The 22,488-nt window shown below is 35.7% G+C and overlaps 1 protein-coding gene across 7 annotated transcripts in view; it reads right to left on the reverse strand.

Annotated features, from left to right (window-relative positions):
- The window catches only part of MYCBP2 (MYC binding protein 2), a 283,512-nt gene that overhangs the window by 242,877 nt on the left and 18,147 nt on the right, over positions 1-22,488 (reverse strand). For all 7 annotated transcript variants that reach the window (XM_049647093.1, XM_049647092.1, XM_049647095.1 and 4 more), the window contains exon 2: positions 11,074-11,149. In XM_049647093.1, coding sequence (XP_049503050.1) covers positions 11,074-11,149 — 76 coding nt within the window. The remainder of the gene's footprint in view (positions 1-11,073; positions 11,150-22,488) is intronic.

The raw sequence follows: 22,488 nt of genomic DNA on the forward strand, positions 1-22,488 counted from the left end.
AATTCTTCCAATTTCATTCTAATTTAAATAGTAGTAATGTTAAGAAATTAGATTTCTGGGGGTGCCTGGGTGGCTCAGTCGGTAAGCGTTCCACTTCCGTTCAGGTCATGATCTCACGGTTCATGAGTTCGAGCCTCGCATCAGGCTCTGTGCTGACAGCTCAGAGCCTGGAGCCTGCTTCAGATTCTGTGTCTCCCTCTCTCTCTCTCCTCCTCCCCCACTCACACACTCTCTCTCTCTCTCTCTCTCAAAAATAAATAAACATTAAAAAAATTAAAAAAAGAAAAGAAATTAGATTTCTGTAGATTATGGATATATGCTTTCCTGAAGATCTCCTAGCTATCAATCTTGATAAATAATAAAAATCACATGCTTGGTAATTTGTTAGAACTTAGTCAGTTTCTGTTCTGACCCAGCATTTTAGTCAGCAAGCCACAATCACACTTTTGAGAACAACATTTACACTATAAATATACAGAACTGGTTTAAGATATTCTATTAATGCAAGTTCCAAAAATTGGAGTATATCCAAGAAGTATCCAAGATAAATAAGATGACACCTCAAGTACCAAAAACACTTGGTTTCAAAATTCTATCCTTCTTCCATAAATAATTAGGGAAAAAGTGTAATACTCCTTGTTAGAAAAAATATGTACTGAAGTTAATTGATAAATAATGTGTAAGTATGTATTCCAGACACACTAAAAACAAGCAATTATTAGCAATCCAAATCTAAGAACATATGAAAAAGGTAATGCATGATGATCAACCAAAAAACCGGCTGGTAACAACACTGGAAAAGTAATTAGTAATTCCTCATACTAACAAAAATAAGAAGAGAAGAAAACAGATGATATCCTAAATAAACATGGAAAAAGCATCTGACACAAATCAAACACCTATTCATGATAAAAAGTGTATGTAAACTAGGAATAAAAGAAAATTTCTAAAAATGGATAAAGGGTATCTATGAAATACCCACCGCTAACATAGTAAAAGACTAAATTCCTGTACCCTAAGATGCAAACAAGAAAAAGATATCTATTCTCAGCAATATGATTCAACATTATGCTAGATATGCTAGTGTGATAAGCCAAGAAATAGAAATACAAATTATAGTTAGAAAGGAAAATATCTACTAGAAAACAAACGTCTTCATTTCCAGAAGACATGGAGAGATTCTTAAGACATCTGCAAAAAAAGCCACTAGAAATAATGTGTGGATTTAGCAAAGTCACAGGATACCAGATCAATATTTTAAATAAGAAAGAGTTAATGTATCTACATACTAGGAATGAACAACTGGAATATGTAATTAAAAAAAATAATAGCATTAAAGTTACAGACTGGGAGAAAGTATCTGCAAAACATATACCTGACAAAAGACTATCATGCAGAATATATAAAGAATTTTCAAAACTCAACAGTAAAAAACAAACAAATAAGCCATTCAATTTAGAAAACGGGCAAAAGACATGAACAGGCATGTCACCAAAGAAGATTCACGGAAGGCAAACAAGTTCACTATAGTGACCCATTAGGAAAATGCAAATTAAAACAAAATGAGAAAATGCACAAACCTATCAAACTGGCTAGAATAAAACATAATGACAACATCAAATGCTAGTGAAGATGTGGAGAAAATCTCTTATACATTGTTAATCGGAAAGTAAAATGATACAGCCACTCTGGAAAAATGTATGGCAGTTTCCCACAAAATTAAATATGTATTTACAGTACAATCCAGCAATTGCATTGTTGGGCATTTATACCGAAGAAATAAAAACTTATGTTCATTCAAAAACCAGCATGTGAATATTCATACGAGTTTTATTCAAAATAACCCAAAACAAGAAACGCAGATGTCCTTTAATGGGTGAATGGTTACACAAACTATGATGTAATCTTTACCATGGAATACTTACTCAGCAATAAAAAGGTACAAACATGATATATGCAAAGACCTGCATAAATGTCAAGGGAATTATGCTGACAACAGCCAGTTCCTATGATTAAATGTATATATCATTCCTTAAATGACAAAATTATAGAAATAGAGAACAGATTGGTGATTGTCAGAGGTTAGGGAGAGGGTGAGTGCAGGGGAATGTCTGTGGCTATATAGGAGTAGCAAAAACAATCCTTGTGATGGAACTCTTCTATATATTGACTGTGGTAATGGTCCACAGATCCACACATGTGACAAAATTGCATAGAACTAAATATATATACACATACACAAATAAGTACATGTAAAATGGTGAAATCTGAATAAGATCAGTAGGTTGGATCAATATCAATTTCCTGGTTCTGATATTTACTATACTTATGCAATACCTTAGCAACTTGGGAAAATGAGTGATGGGTATACAGGATCTCTGTATTACTTTTTACAACTGCATTATTATAATCATCTCAAAATTTAAAAAAAATGAAATTAACAGCAGTTAAATTTAATAAAATTATGTGCAAGCTCTGTACACTGAAAACCAAAATAACACTGCTGGGAGTAATTAAAAAAAACTTAAGTAAAGAGAATAGAAATAAACTATATTCATTAATAGAAGATTCAGTATCATTAAAATGGCAACTCTTCCTCAAATCCACAAATTCAATACAACCTCAATAAAAATTCCAGAGACTTTTAAAAACAGAATTGACAAGCTGATTCTAAAATTTAAACAGAAATGTAAAAGACCTAAGTAACTAAAGCAACTTTTTAAAAAGACCGAAGTTGGAAGACATATGACGTGAATTCAAAACTACTATAAAGAAGACAGTATGGTATTGGTATAAAGACAGATATTTAGATCAAGTAAACAAAAAAATTGCAGAAATAGGTTCAAACAAAAATGGTCAACTGAATTTTTACAAAGATACCAAGAAAATTAATAGAAAAAGATAAGTTTTTTTAAAACTGATGCCAATTAACTGAATACCAATACAAGAAAAAAATGAACATCAACCTTATTTCATACCATACACAAAAATTAACTGGAAATGTATCACAAACCTAAGTATAGCATCTAAAACTATAAAATCTCTATAAGAAAATATAGAAAAAAATCTATGTGGCAGCACCTGGGTGGCGTAGTCAGTTAAGTGTCTGGCTCTTGATTTCGGCTCAGGTCATGATCTCGCTGTTTGAGTTTGAGACCCACATCAGGCTCTGTGCTGACAGTGCAGACCCTGCGTGGGATTCTCTGTCTCTCCCTCTCTCTCTGTCCCTCCCCTGCTTGCCCACGCATCCTCTCTCAAAATAAATAAATAAACTAAAAACAAAACAAAACAAAACAAAATCTATGTGACCTTGGGACAAAGACTTCTTAGAATACAAAATACGTGAATCATATATATAAAAATCAATACATGTATAAAACTTCAAAACTTTTGTTCTTCTAAAGCACTATATAAAAAAAAAGAAAAGCAAGCCACAGAACAGGACGAATTGTTTGTGATACAGATATCTGACAAAGGACTTGTATCTAGAATACATGAAGAACTCTGACAATTCCATAATAAGACAGTTAGAAAGAAAGAAAGAAAGAAAGAAAGAAAGAAAGAAAGAAAGACAGACAGACAGACAAAGGAGGCAATGGGGAGCCTGGTTGGCTTAGTTGGTTAAACGTATGACTCTTGATTTCAGCTCAGGCCATGATCTCATGCTTCATGAGACAGAGCCCTGTGTCAGGCTCTGCGCTGATGACATAGAAACTGTTTAGGATTCTCTGTCTCCCGCTCTCTGCCCATCCCCTGCTCATTCTCTCTCTCTCAGAATAAATAAACTTAAAAAAAAAAAAAGATGGAAGATATGAAAGACATTTCACAATAAAAGGATATGAATAGCCAAAAGCATATGAAAAGATGTTCACATTATTAGTCATTAGAAAAAAGCAAGCTAAAACCACAGTGAAATACCCCTATATACTTAGAATGACTAAAATTTTAAAAGCCTAACAGTACCATGCATTTGCAAAGATGTAAGACAAGTGGATTTCTCATATACTGCTGGTGGAAGAATAAAATGCAATAATCATTTTGAAAAATAGTTTGAACAGTTTCTTAACAGGTTAAACATTCATCTACCATGCCACCCACAAGGAAAGAGTTTACAATGCAGGTATGATTAATTAGTCCTTGTATTTTCCCAAGGGAACCAGGACTGATTGTTGGCCAATCCTTAGGAATGTGGTCTTTAGAGTTTTCTTTATGTTGGTTATTGATGATTTTGTAATATACACTAGAGCAATGGACTTTGCCTACTGGCTTGTCTAATTGCTTTGCACAAACATCAAGACTGATGATGTATGCCTGAGTTTCATGTACCATGGCTGGCTGCACAGCAGGACATGTCTATGTGTGAACCAGATCCCTCATAAAAGTCTCAGATCCTAAGATTGGAATGGGGTTCCCTGGGCAGAAACATTCCATACATATCCTTATAGTTCACTGCCATAAAGAAAGCATGCCCTATGTGCTCAGACAAGGGAGGACTAGAAAACCTATGCCTTAAGTCCCTATATACCACTAATACATTTCTTTTTGCTGCTACCTATCTCTACCTTTGGTTGTAATAAATCTTAACCATTAGTATAAGCTGCTTTTGATACTTATGAGTCTCCTGGCAAATCATAGAAGGAAACACCACCTACTCATTCTACTTCCAGGTATTTATCCCTCAAGAAACCAAACCAAAACAAAACAAACAAAAACATATATCTGCACAAAGACTAGTACACAAATATACAAAGCAGGTTCATTTGTGATAGCCAAAAACTGGAAACCTCAAACTGTCCATCAATAGGTGAAAAAAAAAAAAAAAAAAGAATTAACTGTTAATATATACAACTACATGGCCACAACTCAAAATCATTATGCTGAGGGAAAGAAGCCAGATACAAAAGAGTACATACTACATGATCACATTTATATGAAATTCTATAAAGTAAAAATTAATTTATAATGACAAAGTATATTCATGGTTGCCTAGAGCCAAAGCGGTAGGGAGAGACAGAATGTAACAAAGGATAAGGAAATGCTTGAGGATGATGGAAATTTTCTAAACCTTGATTATATATTTCAAAACTTGCTGAATTATACACATTAAATCCCTGTCTCAGGTTCTGCTATTAAATATCCCAACCTAAGACAGGCATGTTTGGTAGCAAAATGATGAGTAAGTTTCCTGTGTAATGGACTTAATTTCTTCTCTAAGAAAGTGAAGTCATTTGCTAGAGGGCAGTATTTATCATAAGTTGGAGGAGAGTGGCAAAGGTTTGAAACAGTCATAGCAGAACTACTTGATCAAAAAGAAGAAGAAGAAGAAGAAGAAGAAGAAGAAGAAGAGGAGGAGGAGGAAGAAGACGACGACAGTCTAGCTATGCAAGATCCTTTTGAGATTGGTTCTCATGTATGTATACTGGTATCAACTGCTAACTCCTTTTAGCAGGTACTCACCTGCAAGGAAAAAGAAAACAGCTGGATTTGTATAGGATTAAATTTTATCAGATGAGTGCAACACAGCGGGGAAAGGAAGATGTGGCAAGCAGAATAATGACATCCAAAAGTATCTTCCCCTTAGTCCCTGGAACCTGGGAATGTGTTGCCTTACATGAAAGGGCCCTTGCAGAAGTGAATACATTATACATCTTGAGATGGAGAGATTATTCTGGATTACCTGGGTGGGCCCAATGTAATATCAAGGGTCCTTATAAATGAGCAAGGGTGGCGGGACAATCAAAGAAGTTGTAACAACAGAAACATGTCAGAGTAATGCAGTGTGAGAGGATAAAACAACCATAGCTGACTTTGAAGGTAGAAAAGGGCATTAACCCAAGGAATGCAGGCAGTGTCTAGAAGCTGGAAAAGGCAAGGGAATAAATTCTCTCCTAGAGCCTCCAGAAGAAATGCAGATTTACTGACACCTTGATTTTAGCACAGTGAGATCCACTTTGGACTCCAGACTTCCAAAATTGTAGGATCATTTGTGTTGTTTTAAGCCATCAAGTTTGTATAATTTGTTACAGCAGCAATAGGGAATTAATACAGATTAAGCAATGTTTTTTTTCTAAAAAGACCGTGCTATCTAAGCTGGATAAAAAGGAAATTGAATCAAGGGGATGGCTAACGGATGAGGAGAAACAGAGGGGCCAATGACAGCAATAAAGAAGGTGATAAAGTAGTGTAGCTAAATGGTATCTTATTTGCTGAAAAGAAATGCTTGTTTTTTTTTTTTAAGAAATGCTTGTTATTAAATATATGGGGGGAAATCTCATTGGCATTATTTAAGTAAGTGTTTTTTAAAAAGATGGTGGATGTGCAGAGAAAGCATTTGACAAAATATAGCATCCTTTCTTGATAAAAACCCTCACGAAAGTAAGGATAGAAGGAGCATACCTCTAGATCATAAAAGCCATATGTGAACGACCCAATGCTAATATCATTCTCAATGGGGAAAAACTTTCCCCCTGACAGCTTTCCCCCTAAGGTCAGGAACAAGACACGGATGTCCACTCTCACCACTGTTATTCAACATAGTATTGGAAGTCTTAGCCTCTGCAAGCAGACAACACAAAGAAATGAAAGGCATCCAAATCAGCCAGGAGGAAATCAAACTTTCACTCTTCGCAGATGACATGATACTCTATATGGAAAACCCAAAAGATTCCACCAAAAAACTGCTAGAATTGATTCATGAATTCAGCAAAGCTGCAGGATATAAAATCAATGCATAGAAATTGATTACATTCCCATACACCAACAATGAAGCAACAGAAAGAGAAATCAAGGAATCGATCCCACTTACAGTTGCACAAAAAAAACCATAAAATACCTAGGAATAAATCTAACCAAAGAGGTGAAAAATCTATACACTAAAAACTATAGAAACCTTACGAAAGAAATTGAAGAAGACACAAAAAAATGGAAAGAGATTCCATGCTCCTGGATAGGAAGAACAAATACTGTTAAAATGTCAGTACTACCCAAAGCAACCTACATATTTAATGCAATCCCTATCAAAATAACACCAGCATTCTTCACAGGGCTAGAACAAATAATCCTAAAATTTGTATGGAACCAGAAAAGACCCCGAATAGCCAAAGCAATCTTGAAAAAGAAAACCAAAGCAGGAAGCATCACAATCCTGGACTTCAAGCTATACCACAAAGCTGTAATCATCAAGACAGTATGGTACTGGCACAAAAACAGACACTCAGATCAATGGAACAGAATAGAGAACCCAGAAATGGACAAAGGTATGGCCAACTAATCTTTGACAAAGCAGGAAAGAATATCCAATGGAATAAAGACAGTCTCTTCAGCAAGTGGTGCTGGGAAAACTGGACAGCAACATGCAGAAGAATGAACCTGGACCACTTTCTTACACCATACACAAAAATAAACTCAAAATGGATGAAAGACCTCAATGTAAGACAGGAAGCCATCAGAATCCTTGAGGAGAAAGCAGGCAAAAACCTCTTTGATCTTGCCTGCAGCAACTTCTTACTCAACATATCTCCAGAGGCAAGGGAAACCAAAGCAAAAATCAACTACTGGGACCTCATCAAAATAAAAAGCTTCTGCACAGCAAAGGAAACAATCAGCAAAACTAAAAGGCAACCTATGGAATGGAGAAGATATTTGCAAATGACATATCAGATAAAGGGTTAGTATCCCAAATCTATTAAGAACTTATCAAACTCAACACCCAAAAAACAAATAATCCAGTGAAGAAATGGGCAGAAGACATGAATAGACACTTCTCGAAAGAAGATATCCAGATGGCCAACTGACACATGAAAAAATGCTCAACATCACTCATCATCAGGGAAATACAAATCAAAATCACAATGAGATACCACCTCACACCTGTCAGAATGGCTAACATTCACAACTCAGGCAACAACAGATGTTGGTGAGGAGGCGGAGAAAGAGGATCTTTTTTGCAGTGTTGGTGGGAATGCAAGCTAATGCAGCTACTCTGGAAAACAGTATGGAGGTTCCTCAAAAAACTAAAAATAGAACTACCCTATGACCCAGCAATTGCACTACTAGGCATTTATCCAAGGGATACAGGTGTGCCGTTTCGAAGGGACACATGCACCCCCATGTTTATGGCAGCACTATGAACAACAGCCAAAGTATGGAAAGAGCCCCAGTGTCCATCGATGGATGAATGGATAAAGAAGATGTGGAGGGGCGCCTGGGTGGCGCAGTCGGTTAAGCGTCCGACTTCAGCCAGGTCACGATCTCGCGGTCCGTGAGTTCGAGCCCCGCGTCAGGCTCTGGGCTGATGGCTCGGAGCCTGGAGCCTGTTTCAGATTCTGTGTCTCCCTCTCTCTCTGCCCCTCCCCCGTTCATGCTCTGTCTCTCTCTGTCCCAAAAAAAAATTAAAAAAAAAAAAAAGAAGATGTGGTATATATACACAATTGAGTATTACTCGGCAATCAAAAAGAATGAAATCTTGCTGTTTGCAACTACGTGGATAGAACTGGAGGGTATTTGTAAAATTAGTAAGAGAAAGACAAATATCATATGACTTCACTCATATGAGGACTTTAAGAGACAAAACAGATGAACATAAGGGAAGGGAAACAAACATAATATAAAAACAGGGAGGGGGACAAAACAGAAGAGACTCATAAATATGGAGAACAAACTGAGGGTTACCGGAGGGGTTGTTGGAGGGGGGATGGGCTAAAAGAATAAGGTGCACTAAGGAATCTACTCCTGAAATCATTGTTGCACTATATGCTAACTAATTTGGATGTAAATTAAAAAAATGAAATATTAGGGGCGCCTGGGTGGCTCAGTCGGTTAAGTGTCCGACTTCAGCTCAGGTCATGATCTTGTGGTTCACGAGTTCAAGCCCCACGTCGGGCTCTGTGCTGACAGCTCGGAGCCTGGAGCCTGCTTCCGATTCTGTGTCTCCCCCTCTCTCTAACCCTCCCCCCATTCATGCTCTGTCTCTCTCGGTCTCAAAAAATAAATAAACGTTAAAAAAAAATTTTTTTTTAATGAAATATTAAATAAATAAATAAATATAAAAAATAAAAAGATGGTGGATGAAAAGTAGTCCAGAAACAGTAATTGGGAACAAGGAGACTAACCACATCATTTTATTATTTTATATGCTCATCATAAGCAGAAAATGTTTCTTATTCATCTTTCTATTCTAAATACCCAGCATAATTCCTGCACATAGTCAGCATGCAATTAATGTTTTAGGAATAAATGAGTAACTTCTTTTTGTATCACTCTTATCACAAGCTGCTCCTAAAAAGCAGACATAAAACCTGAGGCCAAGAGAAGGGAGATTTATTACTAAAAGCATAAAGCTAAAGACGGAAATGAAGGGATGAAAGACCTTGACTTCTCACCTCTTCCTGGATATCTTAGGATACCACTTTTAGGAAAATCACCAAATGAAACCTTTAAAGAAATTAAAACAGATTTTTAAGATTCCCATACTCTGACCTTGCACATAACACCAAGAAGTGGAAAAGAAGTAGAGGCTGAAATTCTGAATGACTATGTATCAAATATATTAAGAATGTTCTCCACTTCCCTCTTTTATCCCACAAACAGAAGTAATAAGAAATGATGTAGTTAACATTTATTATTTAGCTGCCCACCCAGCAACACTTTCCTTAGGGTAACCACCCCCCTCCCATTTCACATGGCCTGCTCAGTAGGTTGCTGGCCTACCTATCTCCCATCACAGGGTTATAAATGTAACTCAGTATAACCAAAGTACCCCATCTCCAAGGCCAAAATGAATGATGAAGGTCAATCAAAAATCACACCCGACTTTCTGCTAGAGTAAAGGAGATTGCCTCTTGACCAAAAAAATGCAGTTGGAGCTTCCAGAAGCCTTAGTCCTCAGCCATAGGCAATTAAGTCCACACACAGAAGAAAGCAGAAGCAAGAAATGAAGACACAGAATTGATGACATTACTTAATCCCTGGATCCAGCTGTGTCTCAAGACACAGCCACCAAATAAATTTCATCCCCTACACTTTTACTTTTTGGTTTACTACTAAAAGTACATTTCTCTCAGCTTTAAAATGTAAGAATACTAATTAAGAAGGGCAGGAAACAACTGTTTCTGGAAATTAAATATGATACAGAGGCCAAGCTAAGCTATTGTTTATTTTAAATTTTTTTTTTCAACGTTTTTAATTTATTTTTTTTTGGGACAGAGAGAGACAGAGCATGAACGGGTGAGGGGCAGAGAGAGAGGGAGACACAGAATCGGAAACAGGCTCCAGGCTCCGAGCCATCAGCCCAGAGCCTGACGCGGGGCTCGAACTCACGGACCGCGAGATCGTGACCTGGCTGAAGTCGGACGCCTAACCGACTGCGCCACCCAGGCGCCCCTAAGCTATTGTTTATTTAACCAAAAGTGGACCTGTTCAGAAATCATAGTTAATGATTCCTCTCTTTCTATTGTCTAGGCTTCTTAGTACTGTTCAAAAGAAAACACACTCCGGTAGAATGTAAAAATGTTTAAGATTTAATTGAGATTTCTGCATTAGATGGAAAAAAGGTCCTTGATCTCTATGGTCTTATCTAATTCAGATATTCTACATTGTCTTTCCTTTTGCACAGCCACCCACCATCAAAAGAGCTCAGAATATAGACATACCAAGATTCTCCCCATTTCATGACATATGGACAGACGTTATGATGAACCCAAATCCACGTCCCAACTCACAGCCAGTTTTACTCAGTTTCTAGAACATGTAGTCAGAGTGTAAAAAAGAGAAGAGAAACGGATATGTTCCCCCAGAGAAGTGTTCAAAGATAATGTGAATAAACTGTAAATAATTTTCAACACTGAGATATTAACTTCTAGGCTACTGATCATGAAATGTTCAAACATGAAATTAAACAGTGTAACCAAGTAATAAGGGGCTTTTAAAAACTTTAAAAAAAAAGAAAGAAAGAAATGGTTTACTAAAAAGAAAGAAAGAAATGGTTTACTAGTTATACTTTTTTAATCTTGGCATTATAATTCAAATTACTGTATGAAAAAATCCTTACTCCCTATAAATTGCCAGCAGTTTTACCTTGCTTCTTGTCTTCACTTTTGATTTGCTCTTCTGTTTTCTTTTCAACTTTTTCTTATTTAAAATTTTCTTATTCCTAAAAATGGAAAGAACAAATTACAAAAGTTCATATTAGAACATACAAAGCTATGAAAAACAGGTACTTCCAAAGTAGACATTTGAATATTTCTCCTATAAACTTTCTTTTTATGAAACAATATACTCTAGATGTACATATAAGATGTAGCTATTGAAATAATAATACTGGAAAGCTAAGAAACACACATTAAATGATTAAAAATTGAATTCTGCGAATATTTAAAAAAAATTTTTTTAACCTTTATTTTTGAGGGACAGACAGATTGTGAGCAGGGGAGGGGCACACAGAGGGATGGAGACACAGAATCAGAAACAGGCTCCAGGCTCTGAGCAGTAAGCACAGAGCCTGATGCAGGCTCAAACTCACCAGCTGATGAGATCATGACCTAAGCTGAAGTCAAACACTCAACCAAATGAGCAACCCAGGCGCTCCTCTGCAAATATTTTTATAAAACTAAAAAATGTAAAACAGCATCAAATGAAGTTTTAAAAATTTTATTCAACAGTGAGGATGCTAATAAAATATCACATATGTTCCCTTCCCAGAAAAATGTGCTCTTTGTAGTAGTGAAGTCTACAGTGTAAAAAGGGACAGGAGGCACTTTTTACTAAATTACTATAGAAAAAAACCCCAACTCATACTCTTCTCATATTCTCCAGTTTTTCATTACCTCACAGTCCTAAGACAAAATTATTCTCTAAGCAGATGGAAGCCCCGAATGACTTTGAGAAAGAGACGGGGGGGGGGGGAAATGTGGCAAAGAATTATAGTGGAAGAAACAAGAGTCAAGGAAAACAATTTATTTTATTTTCATTTAATATTTTTTTATGTCTGCCATGCTGAGGTGCACACTGTTAGTACTAAAAATACAGGACGAAAAAGAAAAAGTTCTTGACCTCAAGGAGCTCAAAGACTTGAATGAAAAACATAGGTTAATAATCTATGAAGAGGATGCTACTGCTATAAAAAAATAGTGAAGAAGAAGAGGAGGACGAGAAAAGGAGGGAGGCGGAGAAAGGGAAGAGAAGCATAGAGGAAGAGAAGGAGGGGAAGGAAGAGACTCTAGATGCTGGAGGTCAAGTCCTTAACACTTGGTAACTAACTTACTGGAAGCTGTGACCAAAACAAAAGTTGGAAGCCTAGGCCACCTGGAGGTAGGGATGTCATTCATAAAAATAGGGAAGTCAAGGGGAACAATTAGTTTCCAAAAAGAAAAAATCGGTTCAGCTTTAAAGATGTTTGAGTTAAAGATACTAAAATGCCAACAAGATAGACATGAACAAGCATATGAAAATTCATCTCTGCCAGTTCCTTCAGCTCCCTAAACCAAAATAATCACAAAATCTTGTCAACTATGTCTTATAAACAGTTCTTGAATCTGTCTACATCGTCTCTACTGCTGCAATTCTTTTTTTTTTTTTTTTAACTGCTGCAATTCTAATAATCTAAGTTACCACCACATCTTGCCTGGTCTACTTCGTTATTCATTTCTGCACATCCACATTTGCCCCACTTCAATTCATTCTTCATATAGGAACCCAAATCAACTTTTAAAAACACAAATCTGAGTAGGTAATTACCTCACTTAAAACCCAACTAGTATCTTCTCAATTCTCTTGGGATAAAGTCCAAAAGCATTGGCACAGTTTAAGAGATCTTTTACCAAGATCTGGCCTCTGCCAGCCTCTCCTTCATTTTGCATCTGCCTCCAACTTATTCATCATACTCCAGGCACAAAAATATCCTTCTAGTTGTCTGACCTGCTAATAAGCTCCTTGGGGGCTTTCACAAAGGTTCTCCCTCTTCCTGGCATTCTCTCCCACATCTTCTGCTAACCACTAGTCAGTCATCTCTGAGGTTCCAATAGAAGTGTCGTTTATTCAGGAATGTCTCAGAGTGGGTTAGTTTCCCTAATATACACTCTCATTTCATTTTACATTTGTGTTTCATTGTGCAATCTCCCACTGTAATTATGTATGAGGTTATGTGTTTAATGCACTACTCCTTCATAAAGGTATAAGCTCCAAAAGTACAGAGGCCATGTCTTTCTTATGCAGTGTTCTAGCCTCTTTGTCCAGAAAAGCACCTAGAACAAAGTACTTAATACTATTTTGAGAGAAAGAGAAAAGCAGGAGGAAAGAGAGAGGAAGGAGAGAAAAGAGGGAAGAAGTTCAGAGCTATGGCTATAAACCTTAAGCTTATAGAGTAAAATAAGCAGAGGACCAAGGATAGATTCATAGATATGCCAATACATTTAAAGGATATGTAGCCAGACATGTCCATTTAGGAGCTATCCATGAGATTATTTTACACAGATTTTGGTGCCAAGTAGGTAATGGAAAAACCATGTGTGTAGGTAAGATTTCCCCAGGATAGCATACTACAAAAGTAAAGAGAAAGACTGATCAATAGTGTCATGTGCTACACATAAACACATACACCTGCTTACAGTCTATTCAACTATGAGCATTGTGGGAGCATGAAGAATGTCTATTTCTTTCTTTCTTTTTGTTTAAAGAATATTTATTTTAACTCTTTACTTTCAATACCAACATCAGTCCCTGACATAAAATGGATGTTCAAGAATTATCACATGAAGAAAAAGTTAATGAAAAAGTAAGGAGTAATTCTCATTATGGTTTAGAAAACCAATGTCTCTTTATACTAGAACGAAATGAGTTATTTGAGCAACAGGTATATGTAACTGCTAAAAGGTTAGTCCCTTCTATACAATTTAGTCAAGGTTCACTCAAAAACAATCTTCAGAGAAGAATACATAAAGCTAAATTAAGATGACTCTCCTGAAGCTTAGTTATCACAGATTTAAATTTTCACAAATATACACCAATAATTTTCTTTTGTTTAATGAACATCTTTAAAGTTCAAATGGCTTTAATATGTATTCCCAAAAATATTTCTTCCTATGCATTTAATTAGTTTGGCATTTAATTAGCTATAACAATGTTAATGAATCTAAACCCACCAATTCCTGAATATAAACAGCTTTTTCCATATTCTCACAAATTGATTTCACTGTGTTTTCTGTTAATTTGGCTTGTTTTAGACTTAGATGTTTATCAAAAAGAGAAAGTAACAAGTTAAAAAGTATATGAAGAAAATTTATAGTCAACATTAGGAAATAAAAATGCTATTTGCTAGTAAGTTAACATCCCGATATATGACTAATGGGAAAGCTTAGCTGAAAACCAAGTTTAAAATAAACTTTTCATGACATCGGAGGATGGATAAAAGGAAAGTTCTAGAAACCAGTCTCGCAAGTTAACAATTTACCTTGGAATTTATGATGATTTAGGATGTTTTAAATTTTAAACCAAATAGGAACTTAATGAAGAATGTCTGGAATTGGTCCTGTAGAATTTTTAATCATTTCACAGAAAGAACCTCACACCAGTGAGATTTTAACCAATTATGGGTGCTAATAGAAGGCAAAAGCTGTTAACATTCTTTAATATTTATTTTAAAAATATTTACTTTAAAAATTCCAAAGAAGCAATTTTAATAGCTACCACTGTTTATGGAAAACCAATTTTTTTCTGCAATATAAGAACAAATGAATTTTGCAAGTTGTTCCATGATACAGATCATTAGTTTTTATATCAGCTTATTACAGAATCTGTTTTCCAACAAAACAAAAATTAGTCATAATTTAGTTTAAAAATGTATCGTCTCTCTGGGGCGCCTGGGTGGCTCAGTCGGTTGAGCGGCCGACTTCAGCTCAGGTCATGATCTCGCAGTCCGTGGGTTCGAGCCCCGCATCAGGCTCTGTGCTGACAGCTCAGAACCTGGAGCCTGTTTCGGATTCTGTGTCTCCCTCTCTCTGACCCTCCCCCATTCATGCTCTGTCTCTCTCTGTCTCAAAAATAAAATAAACGTTAAAAAAAAAAAATTAAAAAAAAAATGTATCGTCTCTCACTCTGAATCTGTATCTTCGTCTGCAAAATAAAACGATGAAGGCAATGATTTCTGAGATGACTAGAGTTTTAATAAATCCAAATTCAAAAAACTTCTGGGATAAGATTTCAAACTTTTGTTTAATTTCCCTTAGTAACAAGAAAGGAAAAATCCCTGGTGTAAGGCAGGAATAGGCAAGTTGTTTTTTGTTTTGTTTGTTTCTGTAAAGGGCTAGATTATAAATATTTTTCATTTTGTAGACTATAGGATCTCTGTTGCAACTACTCAACGATTATAGCCTGAAAGTAGACACAGACAACACATAAACAGACAAGTGTGGTTATATTCCAAACTATTTCAGGACAGTGAAGATTGAATTTCATGTAATGTTTATGTGCCACAAAACATTTTTTTTTAAGCTTTTAAAAATGTCAAAACCATTCTTAGTTCACAGGCCATACAAAGCAGGCACTGGACCAATTTGGTCTGTGTGTCATAGTTGGTCGACCCCTGAACTAGAGCATATTTTGATAAACAGGCTCATATCAGAAAGAAAAAAAAATAACTATTAGTATGCAACACAAATAAAACTATTCAAAATAGTCAGTATGCTAATATAAATAAGCATTCTTAAAATTATCTGCCTTTTCATTTCACAAAGATAAACTCCTGACTTCCACTTCCGTAAAATAAGATACTAGAGCATTGCTTTTCCTTAAAAAAACTCGACTAGCATAGGAATGCTGTGGAAGTAATTAAGGAGCAGATGAACTAAAACTCCAGAGATGAAAGAGTACTTCAAGGGTGAGCTCAGACCATTGGCATTTTCTTCCATGGGGGTATTAGCAAAGTTTGGGTACAAGTGAGGTCAAATTGAACTTAGTTTAAACAGAGGAACTCTGCTGAAGAAAACCAGGAATTAGTGGTGCTTTAACTAGAATGAGACTGGAAATCTAGAAAGGCTTCAAATACTCAGCCAGTTTCCCCAATGATACAAAGCTTAGTGATGGGATGCTTAAGGATAGGGAAGCTGGGCCAGCAGGACAGAGTCAATTTCCCACAGTCTCCCAATGTCTAGAAGACAGAATCCCAGTGGAGGGAGGAGTGTACTTAATCCATGACTGGACTGAGATTGTCAACATCTCATCCTATTTGACCAACACAGCAAATAGCAAACCTCTCTGAAAGAAAACAACTGTTCTCTTACACATAACGTTAGGCACATAGCATACATATTAAGAGATACATAAAGAAGCAAAATAATGTGACAGATCATCCCAAGAGAAAACCAGACAATCAGGCAGACTCTAGATAATTGGTAACTGAAGTTAAGAGACAAGGATTTAAAATAGATGCAAACATGGAAAAATTGAATGAAATGATGTAATTTTCAACAGAACTTACTAAAAAAAAAAAAAAGGCAAATGGATTTTCTGAAAAGTAAATATTTGAAATTAAGAACTTGTCAAATGATTTTATGAGCAGAATAGACTAGAGGAAAACAGGATTCATGGACTTACAGACAGGCCAAGGGAAAATATCCAAACTCAAACACAGAGAAAAGAATGAGATGAATAAAACAGAAAGTATGAAACATGTGGAACATAATCAAATAGTCTCATAGTCATGTAATTGAAATCCAAGACAGAGAAAAAAAGAATGGACAAAAGCAATATGTGAAGAAATAATTAATGACAATTTTACAAAAGTGAGGAAAGAAATCAACTCAGAGATTCAAGAAACTCAAGGAAATCTCAAGCAGGAAAATGCAAAGAAAACCACACTTAAGCAACCAAATGCTGGGCACAGTCAAATTGCTGAAACAAAGGATAAAGAGAAAATCTTAAAAGCAACAAGAGAAAAAAGATGCACTCAAAGGAACAACAATAAGATTGATAGCTTCCATTCTCTGTGTTGAACAGTGCTGGCAGACACAGAGGGGAGTGGGTAGCAACCTAGAATTATGTGCTTATCAAAAATATCCTTTAAAAATGAAGATAAAAATAGAGATATTTTTAGGACCACAAAAGCTGACATAATTCATTGTCAACATACGAACACTATAAGAAATACAAGGGAAGGTCTTCCTTTAATAATTGTTATGTCACAATTTTAAAAAGGACACGGACCTAAAGTAGAAGAAATGGAGAAAATAATATCCTGAACACAGTGACCGCCCTTGCAAAAAATGTTGGTATGGTTATATTAGTATTTGACAAATTAATTGTCTTTAATGTTTATTAAACTGAGAGAGACAGTATGCAAGCAGGGGAGGGGCAGAGAGGAAGACAGAGAATTCAATGAGGGCACCACGCTGTCAGTGCAGAGCCCGACGCACGGCTCAAACCCACAAACCATGAGATCGTGACTTGAATCAAAGTTGAATGCTTCACTGACTGAGCCATCCAAGTGCCCTGACAAATTAATTTTTAAGGCTAAAAGTATTATTAGAGATGAACTGAGCATTTCATAATGCTAACTGCGCCAATTCAATAGGAAAACCTAGCAATCCCAAATTTGAATGCATCTCATAACAACATAACTTCACAACACATGAAGCAAAATTGAGCAAAGTAAAAGGACAAGGATGAATTCACAATCAAAAGAGCAGATTTCTACATACCTGTCTCTAATTGACAAAGGAAGTAGAGGACAAAACAGCATGGATATAGAAAGACATTAAAACATGATTAATCAACCTAATTAACATACATAGAAAACCACACTTAACAACTGCAGAATGTACATTCTTTTTTTTTTTAAGTTTATTTATTTATTTTGAAAGAGAGAGAGCACCAGCAGGGAAGGCGCAGAAAGAGAGAAGGGGAGAGAGAATCACAGCAGGCTTTGAACTATCAGCATGCAGCCAGATGCAGGGCTGGAACTCACAAACCAGGAGATCATGACCTGAGCAGAAATCAAGAGCCGGATACTTAACCAACTGACCCACCCAGGTGCCCCAAGAATGCACATTCTTTTCTAATGTAAGCAGAATATTTACCAAAATAGGCAACAGTATGCTGAACCACAAACCAAGTCTCAACAAATTTCTAAAACTATGATTGTGATCACAGAACAGTTAGAAACCAAAAGAAAGAAAACTAAGATATTCCCAAATGTTTTAAAATCTTTAAAAAACAAAAGCAAAAACAGGTTTTAAATAACCTATGAGTCAAAGAGCTATAATGGAAAGCTAAAATGGAAATCAGAAAATATTTTCAATTAAATAAAAATGACATATGACATACCAAAACTTGTGAAATGCAGCTAAAGTAGTGCTCAGGGAAAATGTACAGCTTTTTACAAAGATATAAATGCATATAATGAAAAAAGAAATTTTGAAAGTAAATGAGCTAGGCATACAACTTTAGAAACTAGAAAAACAAAAGCACATAAAGAATGTAAAGAAAGGAAAACAAAAGAAAGAACAGATATTACTAAAATAGAAAGCAGACATTCAATAGAGAAAATCAAGGAACCAAAACTAGTTCTCTGAAAAGATTAATACAAGACTGCTCCAGCAAAACTAGTCAGGAAAAAAATAAAATCACAATTACCCATATGAGAAATAAGAAAGAGGACATCACTATGCTGCCCATAAATTTCACAATTTAAATATGAGGACAAATTCCATTGCAAAATATAACTTCTCAATACTAAACAAGGAAAAACAATACAACATCTGAATAGTCCTCTATTAATGACATTGAATCCCTAACCAATATCTTCCCACAAAGAAAACTGTAGACTCAGTGGCTTCACCAGTGAATTCCTTTAAACACTTAATTCACTGGTACATTCTTTCAAACAACTTCAATCTTAAACTAACTCTTCCTAGAATATAAAAAGAAACTTTCCCCAACTCATTTTATGAGACTAGCATAATTCTGATACCAAAATCTGAAAAGAATATTTCAAAATAAGAAAACTTTAAGCCAACATCTCCAATGAACGTAGAAGCAAAAAATACTACATAGCCAAAAAGTGGAAACAACCCAAATGTTCATCAATTGACAATAGATAAACAACATGTGGTACATCCATATAATGGAATATTATTCAGTCATAAAAAAGAAACAAGTAGACACATGCCACATTATGGATGAACCTTGAAAACACTATGCTAAGTGAAAGAAACAAAGGCCACCAATGGTCACAAATTGTATGATTCTATTTATATGAAATATCCAGATTAGACAAATCCATAGAAACAGGAAACTGATTAGTGGTTACCGGGGGCTGATGGAAAAGATAAGGGGAGTGACTATTAATGGGTATGGGATTTCTTTTTCAGGGTGAGGAAAACTGTTCTGGTTGTACAACTTTCTTAATATACTAAAACCACTGATTTGTATATTTTTACATGGTGTGTTTTATGATACACAAATTACATTTCAATTAAAAATGTGAGATAAAAGTCACTGATCTAAAAATAATTCTAATGTTTAGCAACATATAAAAAGGATAGATAAAATGTAAGATCTAATCAATGTAATTCAACGTAATAACAAAATAAGGAAAAAATATGACCATTTCAACAGAAACAGAAAAAGTATTTTATTGTTTTAATTTTTTAAAAAAAAATTTTTTTAACGTTTATTTTTGAGACAGAGAGAGACAAAGCATGAACGGGGGAGGGTCAGAGAGAGAGGGAGACACAGAATCTGAAACAGGCTCCAAGCTCTGAGCCATCAGCACAGAGCCCGATGCGGGGCTCGAACTCACAGACCACGAGATCATGACCTGGGCCAAAGTCGGCCGCTTAACCGACTGAGCCACCCAGGCGCCCCCAGAAAAAGTATTTTATAAAACTCAACTGTTTCTGATGAAATGCCTCCTCAGTAAGGAAGAAAAAAAAGTAATCTGTTAATTACTAAATCTGATAACTACTTCATCTGTAAGTCAGTCAAGGAAAAGAAATAAAAGTCATAATGGCTAAAAAGAAAACAGTTAAGCATTTTTACTTGTAGATAACCTAACTGTGTTTATAGAAAGTACAAAGTAATCTATAAATAATAAGTGAATTACCCAGGTCATTAGATACAACACTAATTTTTTAAAAATCAACTAATTTTAAAGCACTATATTATGTAAACTGAAGCTTTTCTATATCAGCCAGACTTATTTCTCCTGTGTAATTAATGTAATGATACTCTCATTATTGTGTTAAAGCATCACTAAATAAATTAGGGAGAACAGTAGTCTGATTACTAAGTAGAAAACTTTTATTTACTTAACCTAGGCTGATAATTAGTAATAAGAAAAGAGATTTTAGCAGTTCAAACTGATCTAGGGGAGAGATGCAAACAGATTTCCTATATATAGCTTCAGTCTCCTGATCTATTTACAAGTCTTCATATGGGGAGGGGTTGGGGGTGGGGGATAAAAACTATAAATAAAAGCACCTTGGCAGTAGGCAGAGGAATATAAGAAAAAGAGGGTGAGAGGAAAGAAGTCTCTGAAAAGTTAGGACTTTTAGACCATGCCTCATTCAGATTTACGCTGTAAGTACACACAGCCTAAGTGGGTGAGAAAAACTCAAGCCATGAAGCAACTGTAAAACTTTCTAAAGACAATCTATTCACCCCAGGTCTCAGAGAGCTACCACAAGGGTAATGACAGCAGTCAAATAAGCAGGCCCACAAAGACACAAGGCATAATGAAAACTAGCAGAAATAGACAACAGAAAGACCCAGAACAGAGTGCAGGTGAAATTTTCAGATACAACTATGTTTACCAAACTCAAAGAAATAAAAGCCTAAAATATCTGCAGTGTATGGGGAATATAGCACATATAAAAGAGAATCTAATCAAACTTGTATGAAAATGAAAAATAACTGAAATTAAAGACTCACTAGGTAGGTTTGCAGCATATCAGACACAGGTGAATAAAGAATTTGAAGAGATTGGGAAAAAAGTATCTAGAATTCAGCACAGAAAGATAAAAAGGTTGAAAATGTGCCCTTCAGGCAACCTCCTCCTTCAACCCCCACCATCCCAAAAGAGAAAGCCCTTGTTCCATCCAAGTACACTTCTCATACACTGGGCTCCATCTCATTCACCATACTTGGAATTTCACTCAACTACTTACATCCATTCTTTGTTCACTCTTTAATCTCTTTTACCTATGACTTCTAACCCTAGAAGCCTCCTCCAAATGGAAAAAAATAATAATAATAAAAGTTATTTGATTCTCTATTTCTCTTCATCACTAAATTTCTTAGGAAAAAACTGTCGTGAATTTTTTCAATCCCTTACTTTCAAGCTCCTACAAGTATAGGAGATTTCCACAAACTTCCTTGTTGCCTACTGAACTCCCTAACTTCAGTCTTTATCCTTCACATTCTTCCATTTATGAGTATTGTCAAACAGTCTACTTTAAATACCTTCCTTCTACCCTTTGGTTTCAACCCCTATTTTAGGGCTCCTTCAACTTTTGATGATGATTCTCAATCTTCTTTATTAGCTCCTTTTCCTGTCCTTTAAATCTTTAGTACGTATAGTATCTTATGAGAGTTATTTGTTTATATTCTATATTTATTTCTATATTGGTATTTTACAAACCTTGTTTGCCATAATCCGTAACAACCCTAAACATAACTACTGATAGTTTCTGAAGATCATCAGAATGCTGGTCTAGAGCCAGTTATGTTCTCTCATAATGAAGGTAATCTACCATAAAAATTGACAACTTTACTTGCCACTTCAAAACTCCACTCCTTAACCATTTATTCAGATTAGATCACCTAACCCTCTTCTTTACTTCTTAAATGGGGACATCTTTATGAAAGTATTCCTTTTACTTTCCTTTCACTCAGCAGGAAATGTTCTCTACAAGGCCCTTACTCCATAAATTATCCCCATTCTCTTTTTTGTTCATTATTCCTGCCCTTCTCCCTCAGTCTACCAGGTTAAGAGTACAGAATTTAGAGACAAATGGCCTCGGTTCATAAGCAGGCTGTGTCATTTATTAGCCGTGATCTTGGGAAAGTTACTTAACCTCTCTGCCTCAGTTGTCTGATCTGCAAAATAGGGTGAAAACAGTACCTCTCTCATTGGATTATAAAGCACTTAGAATTATGCCTGGTATTTAATAAGCACTAAACAGGGATGCCTGGGTGGCTCAGTTGGTTAAGCATAAGACTCCTGATTTTGGCTCAGGTCATGATCTCACGGTTCCTGAGATTGAGCTCCAAGTTGGGCTCTGCACTAAGCAGGAGCCTGCTTGGGATTCTCTCTATCCCTCTCTCTCTCTGCCCCTCCCCCGCATACTCTAGCACTTGTTCTCTCTCTCTCTCAAAATAAATGTTTAAAAAAATAAGTACTAAACAAATTTTATTTCTTATTATTACTGTGCTAAAGTGACTACGTTGGTTTGTGTTTCCCCAGAAGCAGACTTGATTCAAGGATTCATTTAAAAGTAA

Source organism: Panthera uncia, assembly GCF_023721935.1.
Source record: "Panthera uncia isolate 11264 chromosome A1 unlocalized genomic scaffold, Puncia_PCG_1.0 HiC_scaffold_16, whole genome shotgun sequence".
NCBI classification, from domain to species: domain Eukaryota; kingdom Metazoa; phylum Chordata; class Mammalia; order Carnivora; family Felidae; genus Panthera; species Panthera uncia.